This window comes from Plasmodium vinckei (assembly GCF_900681995.1).
Source record: "Plasmodium vinckei vinckei genome assembly, chromosome: PVVCY_13".
NCBI classification, from domain to species: domain Eukaryota; phylum Apicomplexa; class Aconoidasida; order Haemosporida; family Plasmodiidae; genus Plasmodium; species Plasmodium vinckei.
This window is the reverse complement of record NC_051305.1, coordinates 1,399,456-1,417,812: the sequence shown is the minus strand read 5'-3', so window position 1 is coordinate 1,417,812 and position 18,357 is coordinate 1,399,456. Positions and strand designations below refer to the sequence as shown.

At 23.3% G+C, this 18,357-nt stretch overlaps 6 protein-coding genes across 6 annotated transcripts; 2 read left to right on the top strand and 4 right to left on the bottom strand.

Moving 5' to 3' along the window:
• Nucleotides 1-327: 327 nt before the first annotated feature.
• Nucleotides 328-2,040, top strand: PVVCY_1303780 (Yip1 protein, putative protein transport protein YIP1, putative; the record flags this gene model as incomplete). Its single annotated transcript, XM_037634763.1, has 6 exons — nucleotides 328-917; nucleotides 1,051-1,132; nucleotides 1,231-1,317; nucleotides 1,431-1,528; nucleotides 1,699-1,774; nucleotides 1,954-2,040. The coding sequence occupies 6 exons, from the start codon at nucleotides 328-330 to the stop codon at nucleotides 2,038-2,040; spliced, it is 1,020 nt and encodes a 339-aa protein (XP_037490812.1).
• PVVCY_1303770 (pre-mRNA-splicing factor ISY1, putative) lies at nucleotides 2,037-3,144 on the bottom strand (the record flags this gene model as incomplete). The annotated part of the gene is made up of 4 exons (XM_008624050.1): nucleotides 2,037-2,308; nucleotides 2,420-2,471; nucleotides 2,619-2,763; nucleotides 3,008-3,144. The coding sequence occupies 4 exons, from the start codon at nucleotides 3,142-3,144 to the stop codon at nucleotides 2,037-2,039; spliced, it is 606 nt and encodes a 201-aa protein (XP_008622272.1).
• A 591-nt stretch (nucleotides 3,145-3,735) lies between these two features.
• On the top strand, nucleotides 3,736-9,614 carry PVVCY_1303760 (conserved Plasmodium protein, unknown function; the record flags this gene model as incomplete). Its single annotated transcript, XM_008624049.1, has 2 exons — nucleotides 3,736-5,442; nucleotides 5,739-9,614. The coding sequence occupies 2 exons, from the start codon at nucleotides 3,736-3,738 to the stop codon at nucleotides 9,612-9,614; spliced, it is 5,583 nt and encodes a 1,860-aa protein (XP_008622271.1).
• A 619-nt stretch (nucleotides 9,615-10,233) lies between these two features.
• On the bottom strand, nucleotides 10,234-11,094 carry PVVCY_1303750 (conserved Plasmodium protein, unknown function; the record flags this gene model as incomplete). Its single annotated transcript, XM_008624048.1, has 1 exon — nucleotides 10,234-11,094. The coding sequence occupies one exon, from the start codon at nucleotides 11,092-11,094 to the stop codon at nucleotides 10,234-10,236; it is 861 nt and encodes a 286-aa protein (XP_008622270.1).
• Nucleotides 11,095-11,680: 586 nt separating this feature from the next.
• Nucleotides 11,681-14,299, bottom strand: PVVCY_1303740 (conserved Plasmodium protein, unknown function; the record flags this gene model as incomplete). Its single annotated transcript, XM_008624047.1, has 1 exon — nucleotides 11,681-14,299. One exon carries the CDS (start codon nucleotides 14,297-14,299, stop codon nucleotides 11,681-11,683), a length of 2,619 nt encoding a protein of 872 aa, XP_008622269.1.
• A 74-nt stretch (nucleotides 14,300-14,373) lies between these two features.
• PVVCY_1303730 (conserved Plasmodium protein, unknown function) lies at nucleotides 14,374-17,820 on the bottom strand (the record flags this gene model as incomplete). Its single annotated transcript, XM_008624046.1, has 1 exon — nucleotides 14,374-17,820. The coding sequence occupies one exon, from the start codon at nucleotides 17,818-17,820 to the stop codon at nucleotides 14,374-14,376; it is 3,447 nt and encodes a 1,148-aa protein (XP_008622268.1).
• Between the last annotated feature and the right edge of the window lie 537 nt (nucleotides 17,821-18,357).

The window sequence follows — 18,357 nt, the reverse complement described above, 5'->3', positions numbered from 1 at the left end:
ATATTGAAAATTTTTGTAATGATATATTTATATATTTATGCGTTAATGCATAAATGTTTTTGTATTTGGTTTATTTGTAAAATGTCCTTTATTTGATATATTATTTTTTTAATAATTTTTTACCAATAAAAAACAAAAAAAAGTCAACGTCAACTATTTGATATGTTAGTCTAGTTATATATACATGTATATGAATGGATGTATATATTATTATATACTTTTAAGTATATATACATAATAAATACAACAAAGTTATGTCAAAATATTCTGTTATTGAAAAAGGTATGATATTGTCAATAGTATTATTTAGATATAAAAAAGAAGAAAATGAATTACTATACTCAGAAAGTTACAAACAGGGCAAATAATAGAAACGATAATGATGAATTAAATAATAATCATGTTGATAATAAAGTAACTAATCCATTTATAAATAAAAAGATATACGAAAATACTTATCAAAAATCGGATAGTACAGTCCTGAATGCCCCATTTGAGGGCACTACTACCAATTTTAGCAATTTCAATAGTCCCAATAATTTCAACAACCCCGGCAATTTTAACAATCCCAACAATTTTAACAACCCTAACAATTTTAACAACCCTAACAATTTTAACAACCCTAACAATTTTAACAACCCTAACAATTTTAACAACCCCACCAATTTCAACAATCACAATAATAATACAATAGTTACTAGCCCATTTAATAATAAACCATTCTCGAATAATACTATTAATAAAAGTAATAGTAGTTTTTTTGACAATTTTAATAAATCAAATACAAATGTAACAGAAAATAAAAATGAAAATGATCAAGATGAGGAAGATGAAGAAGAACCTCCATTACTTGAAGAGCTTGGGATAAATTTCGATTTAATCTCAAAACGAATGAAATCCGTTTTTACTTTTTATAAGTTAGAAATTATAGCATATATAGCAATATTTTATGAATATAAATAAGCATATGAATAAAACATTTCCATGTGTGCATATAGCTATTTGTATAGAAATTATTTTCACATATATACTTTTTTTTTCTCACTTCAGAATCGACCATACCTTATTTGAAAATTCTGATTTAACAGGCCCTTTACTTATTATTTTGTCTTTAGGGTTTATTTTATTATTGGTAAAAATAACAAATACTATATAAATACATTAAAATGATGAAAAAAAATTATATTCAAAAAGATTTAATAAATTATTATTATTATTATTGATTAACAGGTAGGGAAGGCATCATTTAGTTATATTTATTTAATCGGAATTGTTAGCAGTCTGAGTATGTATTTATTGCTAAATGTGATGAGTCAAGTAAGGATAGAAAATGGAAATAAGATATAATCATATATGAAATGGTTCGACAAAATATAAAGACGATTTTTTGATGCCATGTTTTAATTTTATTATTTGATTTTTTTCATCAGAACGCAACTTTAGATCTATATTGCACAATAAGCATGCTTGGGTATGCCTTACTCCCGTTAGTTATTTTGTCATTTATTTCTATTCTTATTAATTTAAGGTAAATATAATGATATTGTGATAACACATTAGTTTTAAAAAAAAAAAATGTAATAAATATAATAAAACACATGAGCAGAATAAATATAAAGTTATGAAAAACATAAACAAATTGAGAAATTAAAATTAATGTATCAATAAAATAATAAATGATACAATTATTTTTTGTAGGTCAAAGAAAGGATATACTATTTCATTTTTTTGTATATTGTGGTCTGCCTTAACGGCATCAAAATTTTTTGAAGCAGTAAGATATATTATTTGCTTATTCATAAAACATGAATGATTATAAAATGACTAGCTTAATTTTATTGCATAGACAAGATCTTTACATTAGACTATTACTATGATTTTATTTATGTTTATGCTTATATATAAAAATATGTATGTATAACTATATTGGCATTTTATATTTTTTTTTATTAGGCTCTCCGTATGAATAGTCAAAGATATTTAATCGCATATCCTATATTTTTGTTATATTCATGTTTTGCATTAATAATAATTTTTTAATAATTTATTTTTTTTATTATTTCTAAATCTGTTTTTTCTAGTTTTTTTTGAATTTTTAACTCTTCATTTAATAATATTTCATTTTCTTCATCGCAATAACCAAAATAATGTATATTTACGATTTTATCTAAATTTCGTTTTTCTTTCCTTCTTTTTAATAAAAGTTTTTTCCGATCATCATTTTCTTTAAATAATAATTCCTTCACTCCTTTCAAATTTTTCGCTGCGCCGAAATATTTATAATTATTATTTCCTTTTAATTCACTACCTAAAATGAGAAAAATAAGTAAACAATTTAGACATCAATAAAAAAAAAAAAAGAAACTAATAATGCCAACATATAGAATCCGACTAAAATTTGTAACATTTTTTATAATACCGTGTGCATTAATTAACGCATTCGATTCGGATTGATAGTCTGGACCTCCAAGCTAAAAAGGTGTTCATATAAAAGGAAAGGGTTTAAATAAAATTAGTCAAATTTCATGCCACACACATAAAAACAGTTTCAACATATATATATAACATTTTAATGGTGAATATATTTTATTTTGTTTTCGCTGCTCTTCGATTTTTACCTCTATAATCCTTATTTCCCATCTATTTTTGATTGAAATTAATTTGTTTATTTGATCGTTTAGTTCTCTTACATGTTGGTCTCCCAAACTTAAATTTTGAATTTCCTTAATTTTGCTACATATTTCTTTAATTATCGATTTACGGCTGAAAATAAAAAGAAGGGAACAAAATGACATAGATATATGCACATTCACATATAATGAATATGTTATATATAATATGCATATATATTTTTTGCGCATTTAAAAAAAATAATAACACGCAATAAATATAAAGACAGGGCTTATAATTATATACAATATTTCGATATAAGTCATAAACCTGTTTTATTATTATGTAAATATTTTTCTTTATCTTTTTTATATTTTTTTCTTTTGTTTTTATTTACTATGATACGGCGGATTCCAAATCATCAACTTCATTAACATTTTTGGGAATTTTAAAAAATGTTTTTTTATCATTTAGCTCTTTAGCCTTTAGCCATTGATTTAACATAGACCTTCCTTTTTCGACATTTCTAGCCATTTTCTTTTTTTTTGTTATCTATTTATGTGATATATAAAATATTTTATGTATATTCCCCTTGACAAAATTTTAAACTTTTAATTGGGGAATGAAAAAAGAAATTAGTAATGCATTTTCCCCTTTACTATATAAAGAGTGTTAGGAAAATATGCATATATATATTTATCAGTTTAGAGGAAATATATGTTCCTAATCATTTAATAACTTTAAAAAATGTATGAATAACTATTTTCTACATTTTTTTTGTCTTTCTTCATATTTCCATTCCATACTTAAAAGGTTGCATAGCAATCTTATTAAATTTATGTATGCCCTTTTTTATTTATTCCCTATAATACAGCCTTTTCTTTCTCTCTTTTTTGTTTAGTATTAATAAAAAAAAGAAACCATTACAATATAATTTGTGTCATTAAATATTTTAAACGAAAAAATAATATTAAAAAAGAAAGAGAGGGAAACGAACGCGGAATTAATAGGGAATATAATTTCCGTAAAAATTAATTTACTTAAATTTGGGTAAACAAAAAAACGAAAAAAATAAAATAAAATAATAATATCCACAGACGTAATAACGATAAATATTAATATAAAATGGAATATATATTTAATAAAAAAAATAAAATACAAATATATGAGAATAATGAAAAGGTCTTTGATTTATGGAAAAAATATGTAATCGGTGAAGTGGTGAATTTATGCAACGAAGATAATAAAACCCAAAAAATAAATAATAATCAGGATGTGAAAGTAAAATATAAAAGGAAGAAAAAATTTGATAAATATATATATAATTGGAAAGAAATAAATTATTTTTCTAAAGAAAATGAAAAGGGAAATAATTCACAAAAAACAAGTGATTGGGAAAAAGAGGGTGAAAAAAATGGGTGTAGCAAAAATAACCAAAATATCAATTATAGTGATATAAAAAAGAAAAGAGAAATTTTGATAAAAGAAGAAAATTATTTAAATAGTTATGAAAAACAATTAGATAATATGAACAAAAAAAGTCTTGAACAATTTTATTCGTCTCACAAAAATGATGAACAAAAAAAAACACCCGTAGTAGTAGTAAGCTATGAAAATTTTGTAAATAGAAATGTAAATATAGAATATAATGAAGGTACAGATTTTTTAAAATATATATATTCTTCTATATCTTTAATAAATGAAAACAAAGTCATTATACCAAAAGGAAATTATTTATATGAATTAATTTATCCACAAACAATTCATGGATTTCCACTTATAAATAAATTAAATTATTATCTTGTTAAACTATACATAAATAATAATTGGGTTTTAGTATTTGTTGATTTAGAATTACCTTACGATAAAAACAACAATATTTTATCATGTCAATCCAAAAATGATCAAAAAGAAATTTGGATATACATTTTAACCAAAGCATTATATAAAATATTTCGTCTTTTTGATTTTTATGAATATCATCTTTATATATTTGAAATGCTAACAGGTTATAAATGGACATGTAATATTCCAATTACTCTCAATTCAAATGATAATATGATTTATAATTATAATAAAAATAGAATTCAAATAGTTTTATTAAATAGGGATAGAGAAAAAGAAAGTATAAAAAATACTTATCACTTTTCTTCAATGAATAGTAGTTCCTCTTTCAAGGGTGCTGAAAATAGAAAGCTAGATGAAAAAGATAGAAAATTAATTGAAAAAAATATAAATTCCATCACTACGAAGGAAGATACATGTATTATAGACAAAGAAGAAAAATCCAAAGACACAGATCAAGGATTAAAAAAAATAAAAAAACAAAAAAATTTACACTTTTTCCAAATATTCCCATTTGAAAATAACTTATATTTTATTATAACCTATGAAAATGTTAAACCTAATAAATATATAAAATATTCTGATTATATAATTAAGAAAAAACAACAAGAGGATAAAATTTTAAAAGGTTATAAATATATTAATAAACAAGGAGATATTATAATTTCCAATATCAAATTAATACCAGTAAATAAATTTCAACACAATTGTTCAAGTAAGTCATTGGAAAATTGTACTGACAAAAGTCATCAGCAAAAATTTATAATTAATGATGGACAAAATGTAATAAAAAATAACGATATTAATGAAAAAACGGATTTTATTAATAATATAAAAAATAATATAATTTTAAATAAACAAAAATACAATATTATAATAAATCAAAATATAGAGGATGTTCTTCAATTGTTTAAAGAAATATTACTCGACTTTGACCAACCATGCCCTAAAATTGATAAGAATATACATTCTAAAAAGCATAAAAAAGTAAGTTTTTTTCACACTATAAAAAATGAGATAGTAATTTCAGACTTATTATATACTGCGAACAAATGTTGTAATTTTAAGCCTCAAAAATATTCCATGAAAAAATGGAAATATATTTTAAATCGTATATTACTTATAGTTGTAAAATATAACTGGCAATTGTTATCATATTTTTAGTTAGGCATAAAAATGGTTATATACAATATTAGGTATTTTTATTTTGACTAAGTTTGTTTTAGTTCTTTTCATGCATTTTTTTTATATATTTTTTTGTCATATTCCCATGAAATTAACAGACACAAAAAGACGTTAGCAAATGGATTAGCGAAATAGATATCGAAAAGATTCTTAAATTTATCAATGTAAGTTATTCAAGTTATTATTTAATAAAATTGGATAATAAATTTCTTCGAACAAATAAAATTTACAACTATATATACTACAATCATTTTAGTTTTTCTTCTACTAATGTGTATATGAAAAGTATGCCACAGCTTAATGGTAGTAGTAAAATAAAAAATATAGATAAATATAAAGATGAAGAAAAGGGAAAGGATAATAAAAAAAAGAAATTAAAATATAATGAAAATGAAACACAGATAAATAACAATCTCTTTCTTCTTCTTATATGCTCTATTTCGATATGTTGTGAAAAAAATGACAAAATTCAAACCACCACAAATAATACAAATTGTGATAATGAAAAGAAAACAGAAGAAATTGCGTTGGATCATAATTGTACATTAAATAATAAGCATAAATTTTTCAACCTTTCATTTTTTACACATAAAGAAAAAGATGAATACAAACTATTAGAAAGAGATATAAAAAAGGGGGGAAATAGTATGTTATTAAATGATTTCATGAATTCCATTAATAGCTTTAATAAATGTGAACAAAATATAAAAATTTGTAAAAAAAATTTAATATCTCAAGAAGATGTTTTAAGTTCTGAATGTTTTATAAAACAAATTGGGGAATGTATTTACAAAGAAAATTGTAACGATAACAATGTCTTATTTTCTTCCTATATAAATAATTACATTTGTAATATATTCAATTCTAATCTTTATGATTCCATTTTTTTTCAAAGTAAAATAGAAAAAAAATCTATATCTCTTAAAGAAAATAAGGAACATTTTTTTTTTATATATATTAAGGATCCAATCAAAAGTAACCTAACAATTGAGTGGGTAAACGAAAAAATAAATAAAGTTATAAAAAATGAAAAAGAAAATAAGGATGAGGAAATTATGTGTGAAAGTAAATCCATTAATTGTTCTTTTTTTCTTCTAGAAGAATTTCTTGAAAAACAAATGAAAATGAAAATAAATTCATTTATTAAAAACATAAATTTAAAAAAAGAAAATTCAAATAAAATATTACTAAAATTTATTGTAACCATATCTAGAGAAAAAGAAAAAGAAAATATTCCTTTTTATTATTTAATTCAAAAAATAAACAATATAAAAATGTTATCCTATTTAGACATATATGTATGCAAAATAAGTAAAAATCATAGTGAAAAGCGAAAAAAAAGTTCAGTAGCAATAAATGAGCAAGATAGTTATAACCCAATCATAATTGGAAAGTTTTCCAAAATGTCTTTAAAAAATATTATTTTCAAATTTGCCATGTTTCATGATATGCCATATGATGAGGAAAAACTAAATGAGAAATCAGAAGAATATAATTATTTATTTTTGATAGCTTTAAAAAATGTAGAAAAAATAATTGATCAAAATATGGTGCTTCAAATAATTGCTGCATTACCAAATAAAGAAAATTCTGAAAAATCTGAGCATACTGAAATTTTAACTATTAATGAAGTTCCGTCTTTTTGTAATCGCTATGCATTTAGCTATTACAACGATCCTATAAATAATAATTTCCATGAATTGAAGGAAGTAAAAGGAAATAAAAAAAAAGAAAAAGAAAGCAAACATAATAATTATGAAAAGAAAAATGACAAAACCTATAAAAATGAACATAATATATCGGACAATACATTTGAACAAAAAGAACACACAAATTTAAAGCCATCTAAAAATAAAGTGGGCACATATAGTGAGAAAAAAAGATCTTCATTAGTTGATTGTAATAGTAATACGGCAAAAACATTTACAGTGATAAAAAAAATAAAAATAAATGATAAAAGCTCTTTTTCTTATGGAAGCATATTTGTGGAATTAAAAAATGTTAATATGTTCAAATATTTCATAGTCAAAATTTATAAATATAAAAAAAACGAATTACCTATAAATACAGTTCCTAAAGAAAACGAAACGGAAAATGCACATAAAAATAACAATGATAAAAAAGTTTTGGATATACAAAATCAAAATTTACCCAATTCCAATTACACAAGTTTAGATTCACTTATAAATAGTTACAAGCGGGTTAAAATATTTAGTAGTGGAAAAAGAGGAAAAAAAAAATGTGTTTTTATTAAACACCTAGAAATAGATTCAAAAGAGCCATATTATCTATATATAAAGATAAGAAAAAATGATCAAATTTATGAAAAAAAAAAACAAAGCGAAATGCCCAATATTTTAACTACAAAAATAAATGAAATAAAAAAAAACTCATTGGAAAAACCATATAATAATGATTTGTCTGAAATAATTTTAAGTGTCCACTTAAATTTTTCTTCGGATGTGATATTAAAAAATGATACACCAAATGATGAATTTGAAACGGAAATAAAAAAATATCTTAAATATAATAAAATCCATTTTGAGGATTTAAAAAAAAATGTAACTTTAGATATAAAAAAAGAAATAATTTCCCAAAATATTTTTGGTTTAAAAAATGAACTACAGTTATATTTTCGCACAAATTATGAAGGAATATTTAATAATTTTTTGAGAAAAAGAAAAATTAATTTGACAAAAGGGGATGACAATAAATTGTCTATTTCTAAAAGCTTCAATATTAGTACTCAACATGAGAATGGTCCCTTAACCAGTGAAAATATTCCACTTGAAAATACGGAAGATATGTATTTATATAAAGATGAACTTTTTGATATATTGTCGTCAACTTTTTCACAAAAACAATTATATGATATGGAAAAATTATTCAACTATATATCTTTTAAATATTTTGAAGGTGGTAAAAACAAAGTATATTTGAAAACGTTTATAGAAATATTTGAATCGATACAAAAAAAAAAAAATTACTTAGTTTTTGATGAAATTGAAAAATATGAAAAAAACATTTCAAATGAGTGTAATGAAGAAATGGAGAGCAATAAAAATAGCCAAAATGAAAATTGTGAGGATACACATTCCGAGGAATTTTCTCATTTATTTACATACCCAAATGAAATAAGAAAAATTATAGACAACATTAAATCTTTTTACAATTTAAAAAATAAAATGGATGTTTTGAAACTAAAAATGGATGCAGAACTACAATTATCCGAAAATATATTTCCATATTTTAACAAATTTTATGGTAGCATTCACAATATTGATCATATTATAAAATATAATTATTCTCATTTAGAAGAATTGGAACATGCAAAAACAGAAAGTGAAAAAAATAATATCTTATCATACTTACTAGACGATGGAATTTTATTCACACTTCTAAAAGATGTAGAAAATGAAAATAAACATGAAACCCTAAAAATCATACCCCCAACTATTCGCACACATGATATAATAAACCTAGTAAAACAAATTGATAGCTTTACTGAGTTAAGCCATATTAAAGATATGAAATTAAATGTTTCTAAAATTATTAAAGAAAGAAAGAGTTTTATTGAAAATATAAAAAGTCTTTTGAAACATAAAAAGTTGAAAAATCTAACTTCAGAAGAATTAATAAATTTATATAAAAAAGGTGTAAAAATAAACTTAGATAATTATAATTCGAATGTTTTACAAATGCTAAAAAATAGATATACTATATTAAATATTTTAATTAGTATAAAAGAATTAATTAAGAAAAATAATTTAAAAAAATATAAGACAAAAGATAATGACCAAAATATTGCAGAAAATGTGGTAAACTGCCAAATGCAATTTTTGGAACTATTCCAAACATGCTCCGATTTAATTAAAAATAATCAAAATATACAGTTAAATGATTTTTATAATAATATTTTTAAGGACTCACAAAAAATATATGACGAACTTACTAGTCCTAACCTTACTGCATAAATATGTACACCGCATTTTGTTACCCAATTTTGCTATTCCATTTTTTTTGTAAAACAATTTTATTCACATTTTTTTAGTAATTAATCTTATCGAAATTATCGATAAAACATATTTTGTCGCCCTCGAAAGGGGGATAAACAAATAGACGCTTAGCAATTTGCTTCTATCTATTTTTATCAACTCACCCTTAGTTAAAAAATTAGAACAAACCTATATACTTATATCTCAAATTTTAATGAGTACTCAAAATGTGGTAGCATTTTTTGGCATTCTCTAAAATAATAATTTCAAAATACCTAAAATCGTTTATGAGAGTTTCCTTAAAAAAAAAGTAAAAAAAAAAAAAGTAGGAAACAGATAAACATTTTAATTAAAATAAAATCATATAAAGTCTGGTTAAATGGAACACTCTAGCTTATTCAATGTATTCATAAAATATATAATAATAAAGACAAAATTTATTCTAATGGTAATTATAATAACATAAGAAATTTCTTCTTAATACACAAGCCAAACCAAATAACAACATATGTGCATGTATATAAAAAAAGATATAAATTTTTATTTATTATTTGATGCATAGATTTAAAGTAAATTATATATTCCCTTCATTGCTTTTTCATGGAAATCGAACTATAATTTCTGGCTTTCCTTGGCCATCACCCTTTAAACGTCTTGTCCCATTATAAAAATTCGAATAATTTGAATCGTTGGAAACTTGGTTATGCATCCTATTACTAATCCAACATGGTGAAAAGCTATCTTTTATTTCTGAAAAAAAATATTTACCCATAAACAATTTTTTAGGTTTTCTCGTTTTTTTCAAACTATAAGCAGAGGATTCACTACATTCACTATGATTTTCTTCACTATAATCACTTCTATTGTAATCGATTTCATCCATTCCATTCATAGTTGTAATATTTATTATAGTGTTATTCTCATTATCACTTTCTGATATATTACAATTATTATCAGACGGATCATAGTAATCATTTTTTTTATTCTCACACACTATTTTACAGCATTTATCTGGTGTTTCGATTTTATTATTTTTACAACATTCATTTCTATTTCTTCTAATATGATCAAATTGAAACGGGGATCTATTTCTGTTTATATTAGTTTCCTTATAGTTAAGTGAAAACGGATATTCAGGATTTAATGTATTTCTATATTTATCATTATGTAGTATATACTTATTAGGATCAGGCATATTTAGATAAAAAGGTTTTATATTATGGTGGGTATATGCATAATCGGGGTAGGACCCTATTTTTTTCCCCTTTATTTTTTCATTATAATTCAAACGATTATTTGTATTTAACATTTCAGATTTTAATTTATTTTGCACATAAAAACCGGGATAATAACCATATTCATTAGTTTTTCTGTTATTATCATCATAACATTTATTAGGAGGGATATTATTATAATTGTTATGAAAACAAAAATCTGTTTTAGCTTCTATACAATTCATTTTACTAATAATTTGTTCTTTTATTGTTAATAAAGATAGTCAATATATATATCGTTTATATTTTATTTCGTTTTTTTAATTAATAATAAGCCATTTAAAAAGACAAACATATTTTAAAACATATATTCTTTATATAGACACCTTAAGTTTTTCATTTTATTATATTTCAATTTATTTTTGTTCTGCCATTTTTATGAGGAGTATACTTTCTATATTTTTTTTCATCTGTACGTACACATTATATTATATACATTTTTTATGTGCATATTTATGGGTTATAATTCATATTATTATTTAGGCGTTTTGCCTATTTTTGTCATTTTTTTTACAATTTTATTAAATAATTAGCAATTGTTAATGAGAAGAAAACGATGAAACTCATAACATTTTCATGTGTACAATTTTTTTTGACAAGTATATTAAAAAAAATATAATAGAGAGAACATATAACATAAAAAATGATCAATATAAAAATAAAATTATCAAAATAGTCCCTAAAATGATATTTATATTTCTGCTATTGTCATTATATATATAATTTCTATCCTTTTCATTGTTGTATATATTTTACTTGAGCAAGACATTATTACAGTGGGGTTGTAATTAATCTCTTAGGGGTTGGAAACCTTTTATAATGAATACAATTAATTTGTTTATTGGGAATCCTACATATTAATTCACACTTAGGGTATGTTTTAAGAATTTCGCCCGTATTATTTAATACATTGAGGTTCCCTTTATTATTATGTATTACTGCTTCACAATATTTATATAAATTCACATGTTTATTATTATATATTTGTGGTATTTTTTGAGTGTTTCTAATTATATTTTTATCTATATCTGCTGAATAAAGTGATGTTAACTTATTAAAATTTGCTTTTATATTATGTATGGAATTATTGTCTTTTTTGTTCTCATTTTTCAATGTTGCCTTTTGAAGTAATATACTGGGTTTTACTTTAGACCCAAAATAATATGGATGCAATGACAAAGATTTTTTAGGGATATTATAATTCTTATTAGGCAATTTTTCTCGTATATGGTTAGAATTATTTTTTGATTTTGTCATAAATTTATTACTTTTCTTAAATGTAAATTTTCGAAATATCGTATTTAATAGCCCTTTATTTGTAGAATTAGGAATTGGTGTCTTCTCTTTTACAGGGCAACAAAAATAGGATTTATCACAATCCTTTTCATCTACATCTTTTGTATTCATTTTGTCTTTTCTTATCGTGCTTATATTTTGAATATTTTCACTATACCCATCTATTAAATTATTGTAAGCATCCGATGATATTTCAACATGGCATTTAATTTCTTCATTTTTTACTACATCATTATAATTTTCTTTTAGGTCATTTGGTAAATTGCTAATTTGTTTATCATTACCACTATCATCAATTTGATTGTCTTTTTTTTCGGTCTTGTCCATATGTTCATCTTTTAAAGCCCATTTTGTATATTCATCATTTGAGTTAGAAAATATTTTTGACATTTTAATGAAATATGTATCTTTTATTTGATCATCTCTTTGATTTCTTCTTGATTCATCAATATTATAGTTTTTGTTTTGATGGAATACATTATTGAATATTTTATTATGGTTATATAACATATTTCGAGATAACAAATTATTTTCACTATTTGTTTTATGGTTTAATTCTAATATACCTGAACTACATAATTTTTTTTCATTTTTAAACGATGGTAATTTATTATTTTTGTGAAAAATCTGATCACTAGCTAATCTTGACATAGGAACATTTAGAGAATCTTTAAAAGGATTTTTCATTTCTATAAGTGATTTATTATCATATATTTCTTTATGCTCATGCCCATCGCCTTCATTTGGATTATGGATATTTTTTTTATTCAATGAATAACTATAATTGGAAATATTATTTTCTATATCACTGTTTTCTTGAGTACTTAACATATATAGATCGCTATGTTCATTATTACAAGATTCGCGTGTTATATCATGACTATCTTTTATTTTTTGTTTATATGCTATTTTAACTATATTTACAATTTTCTCATCAGTGGTATTTGTTTGAATTATTGAACTTTTTTCTAAACTGGAATTATTTGATGAACTTATCATTTGAAAGTTTTCGCAACAGTGTACATTTTTTTTTATAGTGTGTAAAATTCCATCATGTTCCTGGGTACTATCTTCAGTCGTCGAGTCTATATTTTTTATACCATCATCTTTTATTTTAAAATTTCCACACACAATCAAATTTTTATTATCTAAACATGATTTTATTTTTAAACAGTGATCTAATTTAGTATAATTCTTTTTTTTGTTTTCTTCATGACATTTTATGCTTTTATTTTTATTATCATCAGAGTTTGTAGAAATTATTTCATTGCTCAATATTTTTTCAGCCTTTTGTTTTGTTGCAATCTCATTTTTTAATAACCTTTCTTTATAGTTAATTGCAATTGTATTCCTTTTGCATTCTTCAGGCATATATATTTTATTGTCTTTGTTGGATGAAGCAGAACTAATTTCTATATCATGTTCATCGTTTTTTTGTTCGTATACATTTTTGCAAATTTCTTCACCATTGTCATTGTGGAGCACCATAAATGTGTTACTATTAGTTTTATGTAAGCATTTATTATTTTGTTCGTTATAATTATTATCACTAATATCGACATTACTATCATCTTTCTTATTATCTATAATGGTAATATTACTTTTTTTATTATAGTGATCATTATTTTCTTCGTTCATTTTATCCTGGTTTTTACAAATTTTGCCAAGACAATCACCAAAAGAATTTTTATCATTGTCAGTGCTACTAAAAGTGTAATTTATATTATGCATATTCATGATACCCTTTTCAGTATTCTCAATATAATTATTATTGTTAAGACGCTCAATAGATTTTTCCATATTTCTAATACCAATGATATTATTATAGCCTGTTAAAATATGTTTGGTGTTGGTACAAAATTTTTCAATTTTCTCATTTATAATTATGATGTTCCCACCTATATCTTTACTATTTTTACTATAGTTAATAGTTTCGTTCTGTTGATTTGAAGGCATATAATGAACTTGATAATTTCCAATGCTTTTTCGAAAACCCTCATTAATATAATTATCATTATGTAATTTCATTTCGATTGTATTTTTTAATTTATCTGTTGTATCATGAATAATTTGTAAATTATTTATTGTATTCATAATATATGATTTTTCATTTTCCCCCTTCCCGTGATTCTTTCTACTTATTTGATTGCCAATCGGGAAGGGATATACTAGTTTAAATGGCTTAATGCATCTGAATTGTTTTGTATTAATTGATCAGTATTCCTTATAATTCCATTGTTCATATAATTAGGATTTACACTCATACACGAAAATGAATTTCTTGTGTCTTCTAAAATATTTTGAGGATTTTTTTCATTTTGAATATTTAATATATTGCTTCTATTATTGTCTGGTTTATCATTTTTACTATCATTCAAAATGTTCATTAATTCTTTATTTTGTAAATTTAACATTTTATTATTCGAATTTTTAATCACTTCTCCTAAACTCAACTTATTCGCACAATTTTTATTGATTGTTTGCTGAGAATTATTATGTTGAAAAATATCAACAGTACCTACCCCGCGATTTAAATTATCATCTGAATTTATAATATTACAACTAATATTTTCACTCTTACTATGTGGATATATGTTTATATAACGCATATTTGAATTCTCATTTTTTACACTTGTATTATGTTCATTTATATATCCATTAATCCGTTTTGGTGACACCTGATCTAATTTTACAAAGTTCATCCCCATGCCATCAGTTTTAACCATATCTACATATATACTGTTTTTATTATTATTAATATTTTTATTATCAATAATATCATTATTATTGTTTATAAATATTGTATTTACGTTATCGGGATATTGTCTATTTTTTAAATCATAAATATTATTTTCTATTTTGTTATTATAAGATGCATTAATATTTGGAGTAATCGATTTTATAAAACAATTATCTACATTATATTGCCCATTATTTTGGAAAAGATATGAACTATTCTCAGTATTATTATTTTTAAATTCTGGTAGCCTTTTTGATAAATCAATCAGGTTTGAGGTTTTATCAATGTTAAGATGTTCTGTATTTGGATATGCGCACATTAATGAGGTATTATCTATAATAATAGGTTTTTCTATAAAGGGAGCTGATAGAGGAGCAGGTTTGGCATAAATTTGGGAAGATAAATCCCTTATTATTTTAAAGTTGTTATTTCCATTAGAAGCGCTAGATGGTGTCATGTATGCTTGTCCTTGTGTTAACGATATTTGTGTCTGCGTCATAGGAGGAAGGGTCTGTGACACTGGAATTTGAGTAGGTGTTACATGAGTAAGTGCTTGCGGTATAATATGCGTAAGTGTTTGTGTCATTGGAAGTCGAATAGGTGATACAGATAATTGTGTAGTTTCACTTGTAATTTGTGGGCTTGTATGCATCGCATGTGTTTGTAGTGGTATTATAGATATTGGAGGGAGGATTCTGTTCAGTTCAGAAGGTATTGGAGCTGTTTGGGGTTGTTTATTCGAAATGGGATTTACCAATACCGGTGTATTATAATCTTTAAATATATAACTTTGGTTATTTTTTGGTATAGGGGAGGTTTGGCATATTCTTTTACTATATTCATGATTGTATAAATTATAATTATCTAATGTAGGGTTCTTTTCGTTTCCATCAGGTATCTTATTATTCATGTTGTGTATATCAAGTTTTGTTTTATTATTCTCGTCCTGAACGATATATACACAAGTTGGTGGCGCATTTGCATTAATTTCATTCCCATTTATTATTTCTATGCCATTTATTGGAATGCTTTTATGCATAATATTGTCTACTTTGTTATTTGTGGGAAAATGCTCATTAGGAAAGTTCTCTATTTTACATAAATCTTTTTGATGATTTTTTGCAAAATCATAAATAGTATTCTTAGATTCTAAATTCTGATCCATGGAGATAGCATTTTGATGAATATTCGAATTGTTATTTACTTGGCATTTTACCATAGAATTAAATGTCTCATTATTCAAATTAGTATTATGTGGATAGCCATTTTGTAATTTATTCATTTTTGAATTTTTTTTTTTCGGTTTTGAAGACTGTTCTTTAGAATTTTGCTTACATTTGTTATATGAGCATTCATTTGATATATTTTCTTCATTATCTAAATTATTTTTTATGAAATTACTCTTTTTTAATTTGCTATTTTTTTGTTTTTTTTTCTTAACATTCATATTTTTATTTAATTCACAAATATTCGTTTTGTTATTGCTCTCATTATTTATTTCATTGTGAGTAGGTATACTAGATAAAACAGTTTCTTTTGATTTTTTTTTTAACACATGGTTATCATTAAGTTTCTTATTTTTCGTGATTGTTTCGCATCCTTTTGTACCTATTTTTTTTGGTGAACTTTTGTTTTGGGCTTCATTACAGTTGTAATTATGATCATATTTCTCTATATTATGCGAATTTACAACATTATCCTCTTTTTTATCATTATAATTTTCCATATCATATGTATTATTAGAATAAGTTGAGCAATCTGCAACAGTATAATTAAAATATTTATTCTCAACATTATGATTATCCATATATGTATTTAAATCGTTCAATTTAGGTAGTATAGAGTTCGACAAATTATTATCTACAAGATTGTTAGATGATAAATTCTTAAGCTTATTATGGTTCTTAATATTTTCATCATTTAATTCTTTATTACTATTAAGTGTGTCATTTTGATCCTTATATGTAATATTGGAAGAGCTGGTATTATTTTCTGCAATAGCATCATTTCCTTTTAGTGTAAAATTGTAATTATTTATATTATTTTTAAGATCAGAATTTTTTAAATCATGATAAAAATCAGAATAAATATATGTCTTGTCTACAATATTTTTACTTCTTTCTGAATCTTGACTATTTTTTTTGATGGCATCAATATCACTACAATGCTCATCTAAGAAATCATTTTTTTGATTTTTATCGTTTATAAAATCTGAAAATTCATCTATGTAATTTCCGAAAGTAGGAGCTTCCTTAATTTGGGCATTATTAGCATACATTTCAGTTTTTTCAAATAAGTTAATATTTTTTTTCTTCTTTTCACCTTTTTTTTTATTGTTATTCTTTGAAATTTTTCGCTTAGTTTTTCCATTATTCGCTTGTGAATATATCGGATGTTTTGATTTTACAATGGAACAAATCGTTGGAAGTTCATAATGATTGGTATATTGGCATCCCCACGACAATGGATTAGATTTGTGGAGTGTTTCATATGGCATTGACGATACTGCATATTGCACTGTTTGACTCTGAATCGTATAGTTTGGAGTCACATTCGATCCTGGTAAATGTAAAAGCGTTTTATTTTCTTCAAAATCTTTATTTCTATAATTTAATGGATTAAGACTCAATGAATCAAATTTCTTACTTTTACTTTTTTTAAAAATTTTTTTTTTTTTTTTTTTTTTAGTGATTTCACTTTTTATATAATTTTCATAGTAGGCTTTATTAGCCCCTGAATATACTTCTATAACATTTTTTATTTCCTTTTCAGATAAAGGGTTTATTTCGCTAGTGTTTCTTACAACCATTCCTCTATTTTTAGGTATCCTCCTAAGAGGCGTTAGCAGTCTGGGATGTTCACTTTTTTTTCTCATAACGTCGAGACACTAGTAACACAACAATGTTAGTAATGGAATTAATATATATATTAAATTAAATCAAGTAGTGTGCAGAAAAATATATCTATTGGGAGTATACAAATTAAAATAATAATTGCGTCGTTTAAATGTTTTCTCATGCATGCCAAGAAATTATCGTTTAAAAATTCTTAATGCAGTGTGTAATAAATTACAATAATTTGAACGTATAAGAGTATGACAAAAACATTATATAAAAAAAGACAGATTACAATGAGTTAAATAAAGAAAAAACAGTAAATATTTAATTTCACAAAAAATAAATAAAAATTTAATAAAATTATAGACAACTATTAAATAATTATATAGTTACGTTCCAAAATAGTTATTTTCATATTATTTTTCGAAAAACAAAGTTACATAACAACAACAATTTCATAAGACTGCAGCTGTATTATTATAAATTTTGTTTTTTAATTATTTAGTTATTACTATTTTTTTTATAAAAAAAATAATTGCGCTATAAATATTTATTGTTCAGAAATATTTTATAGA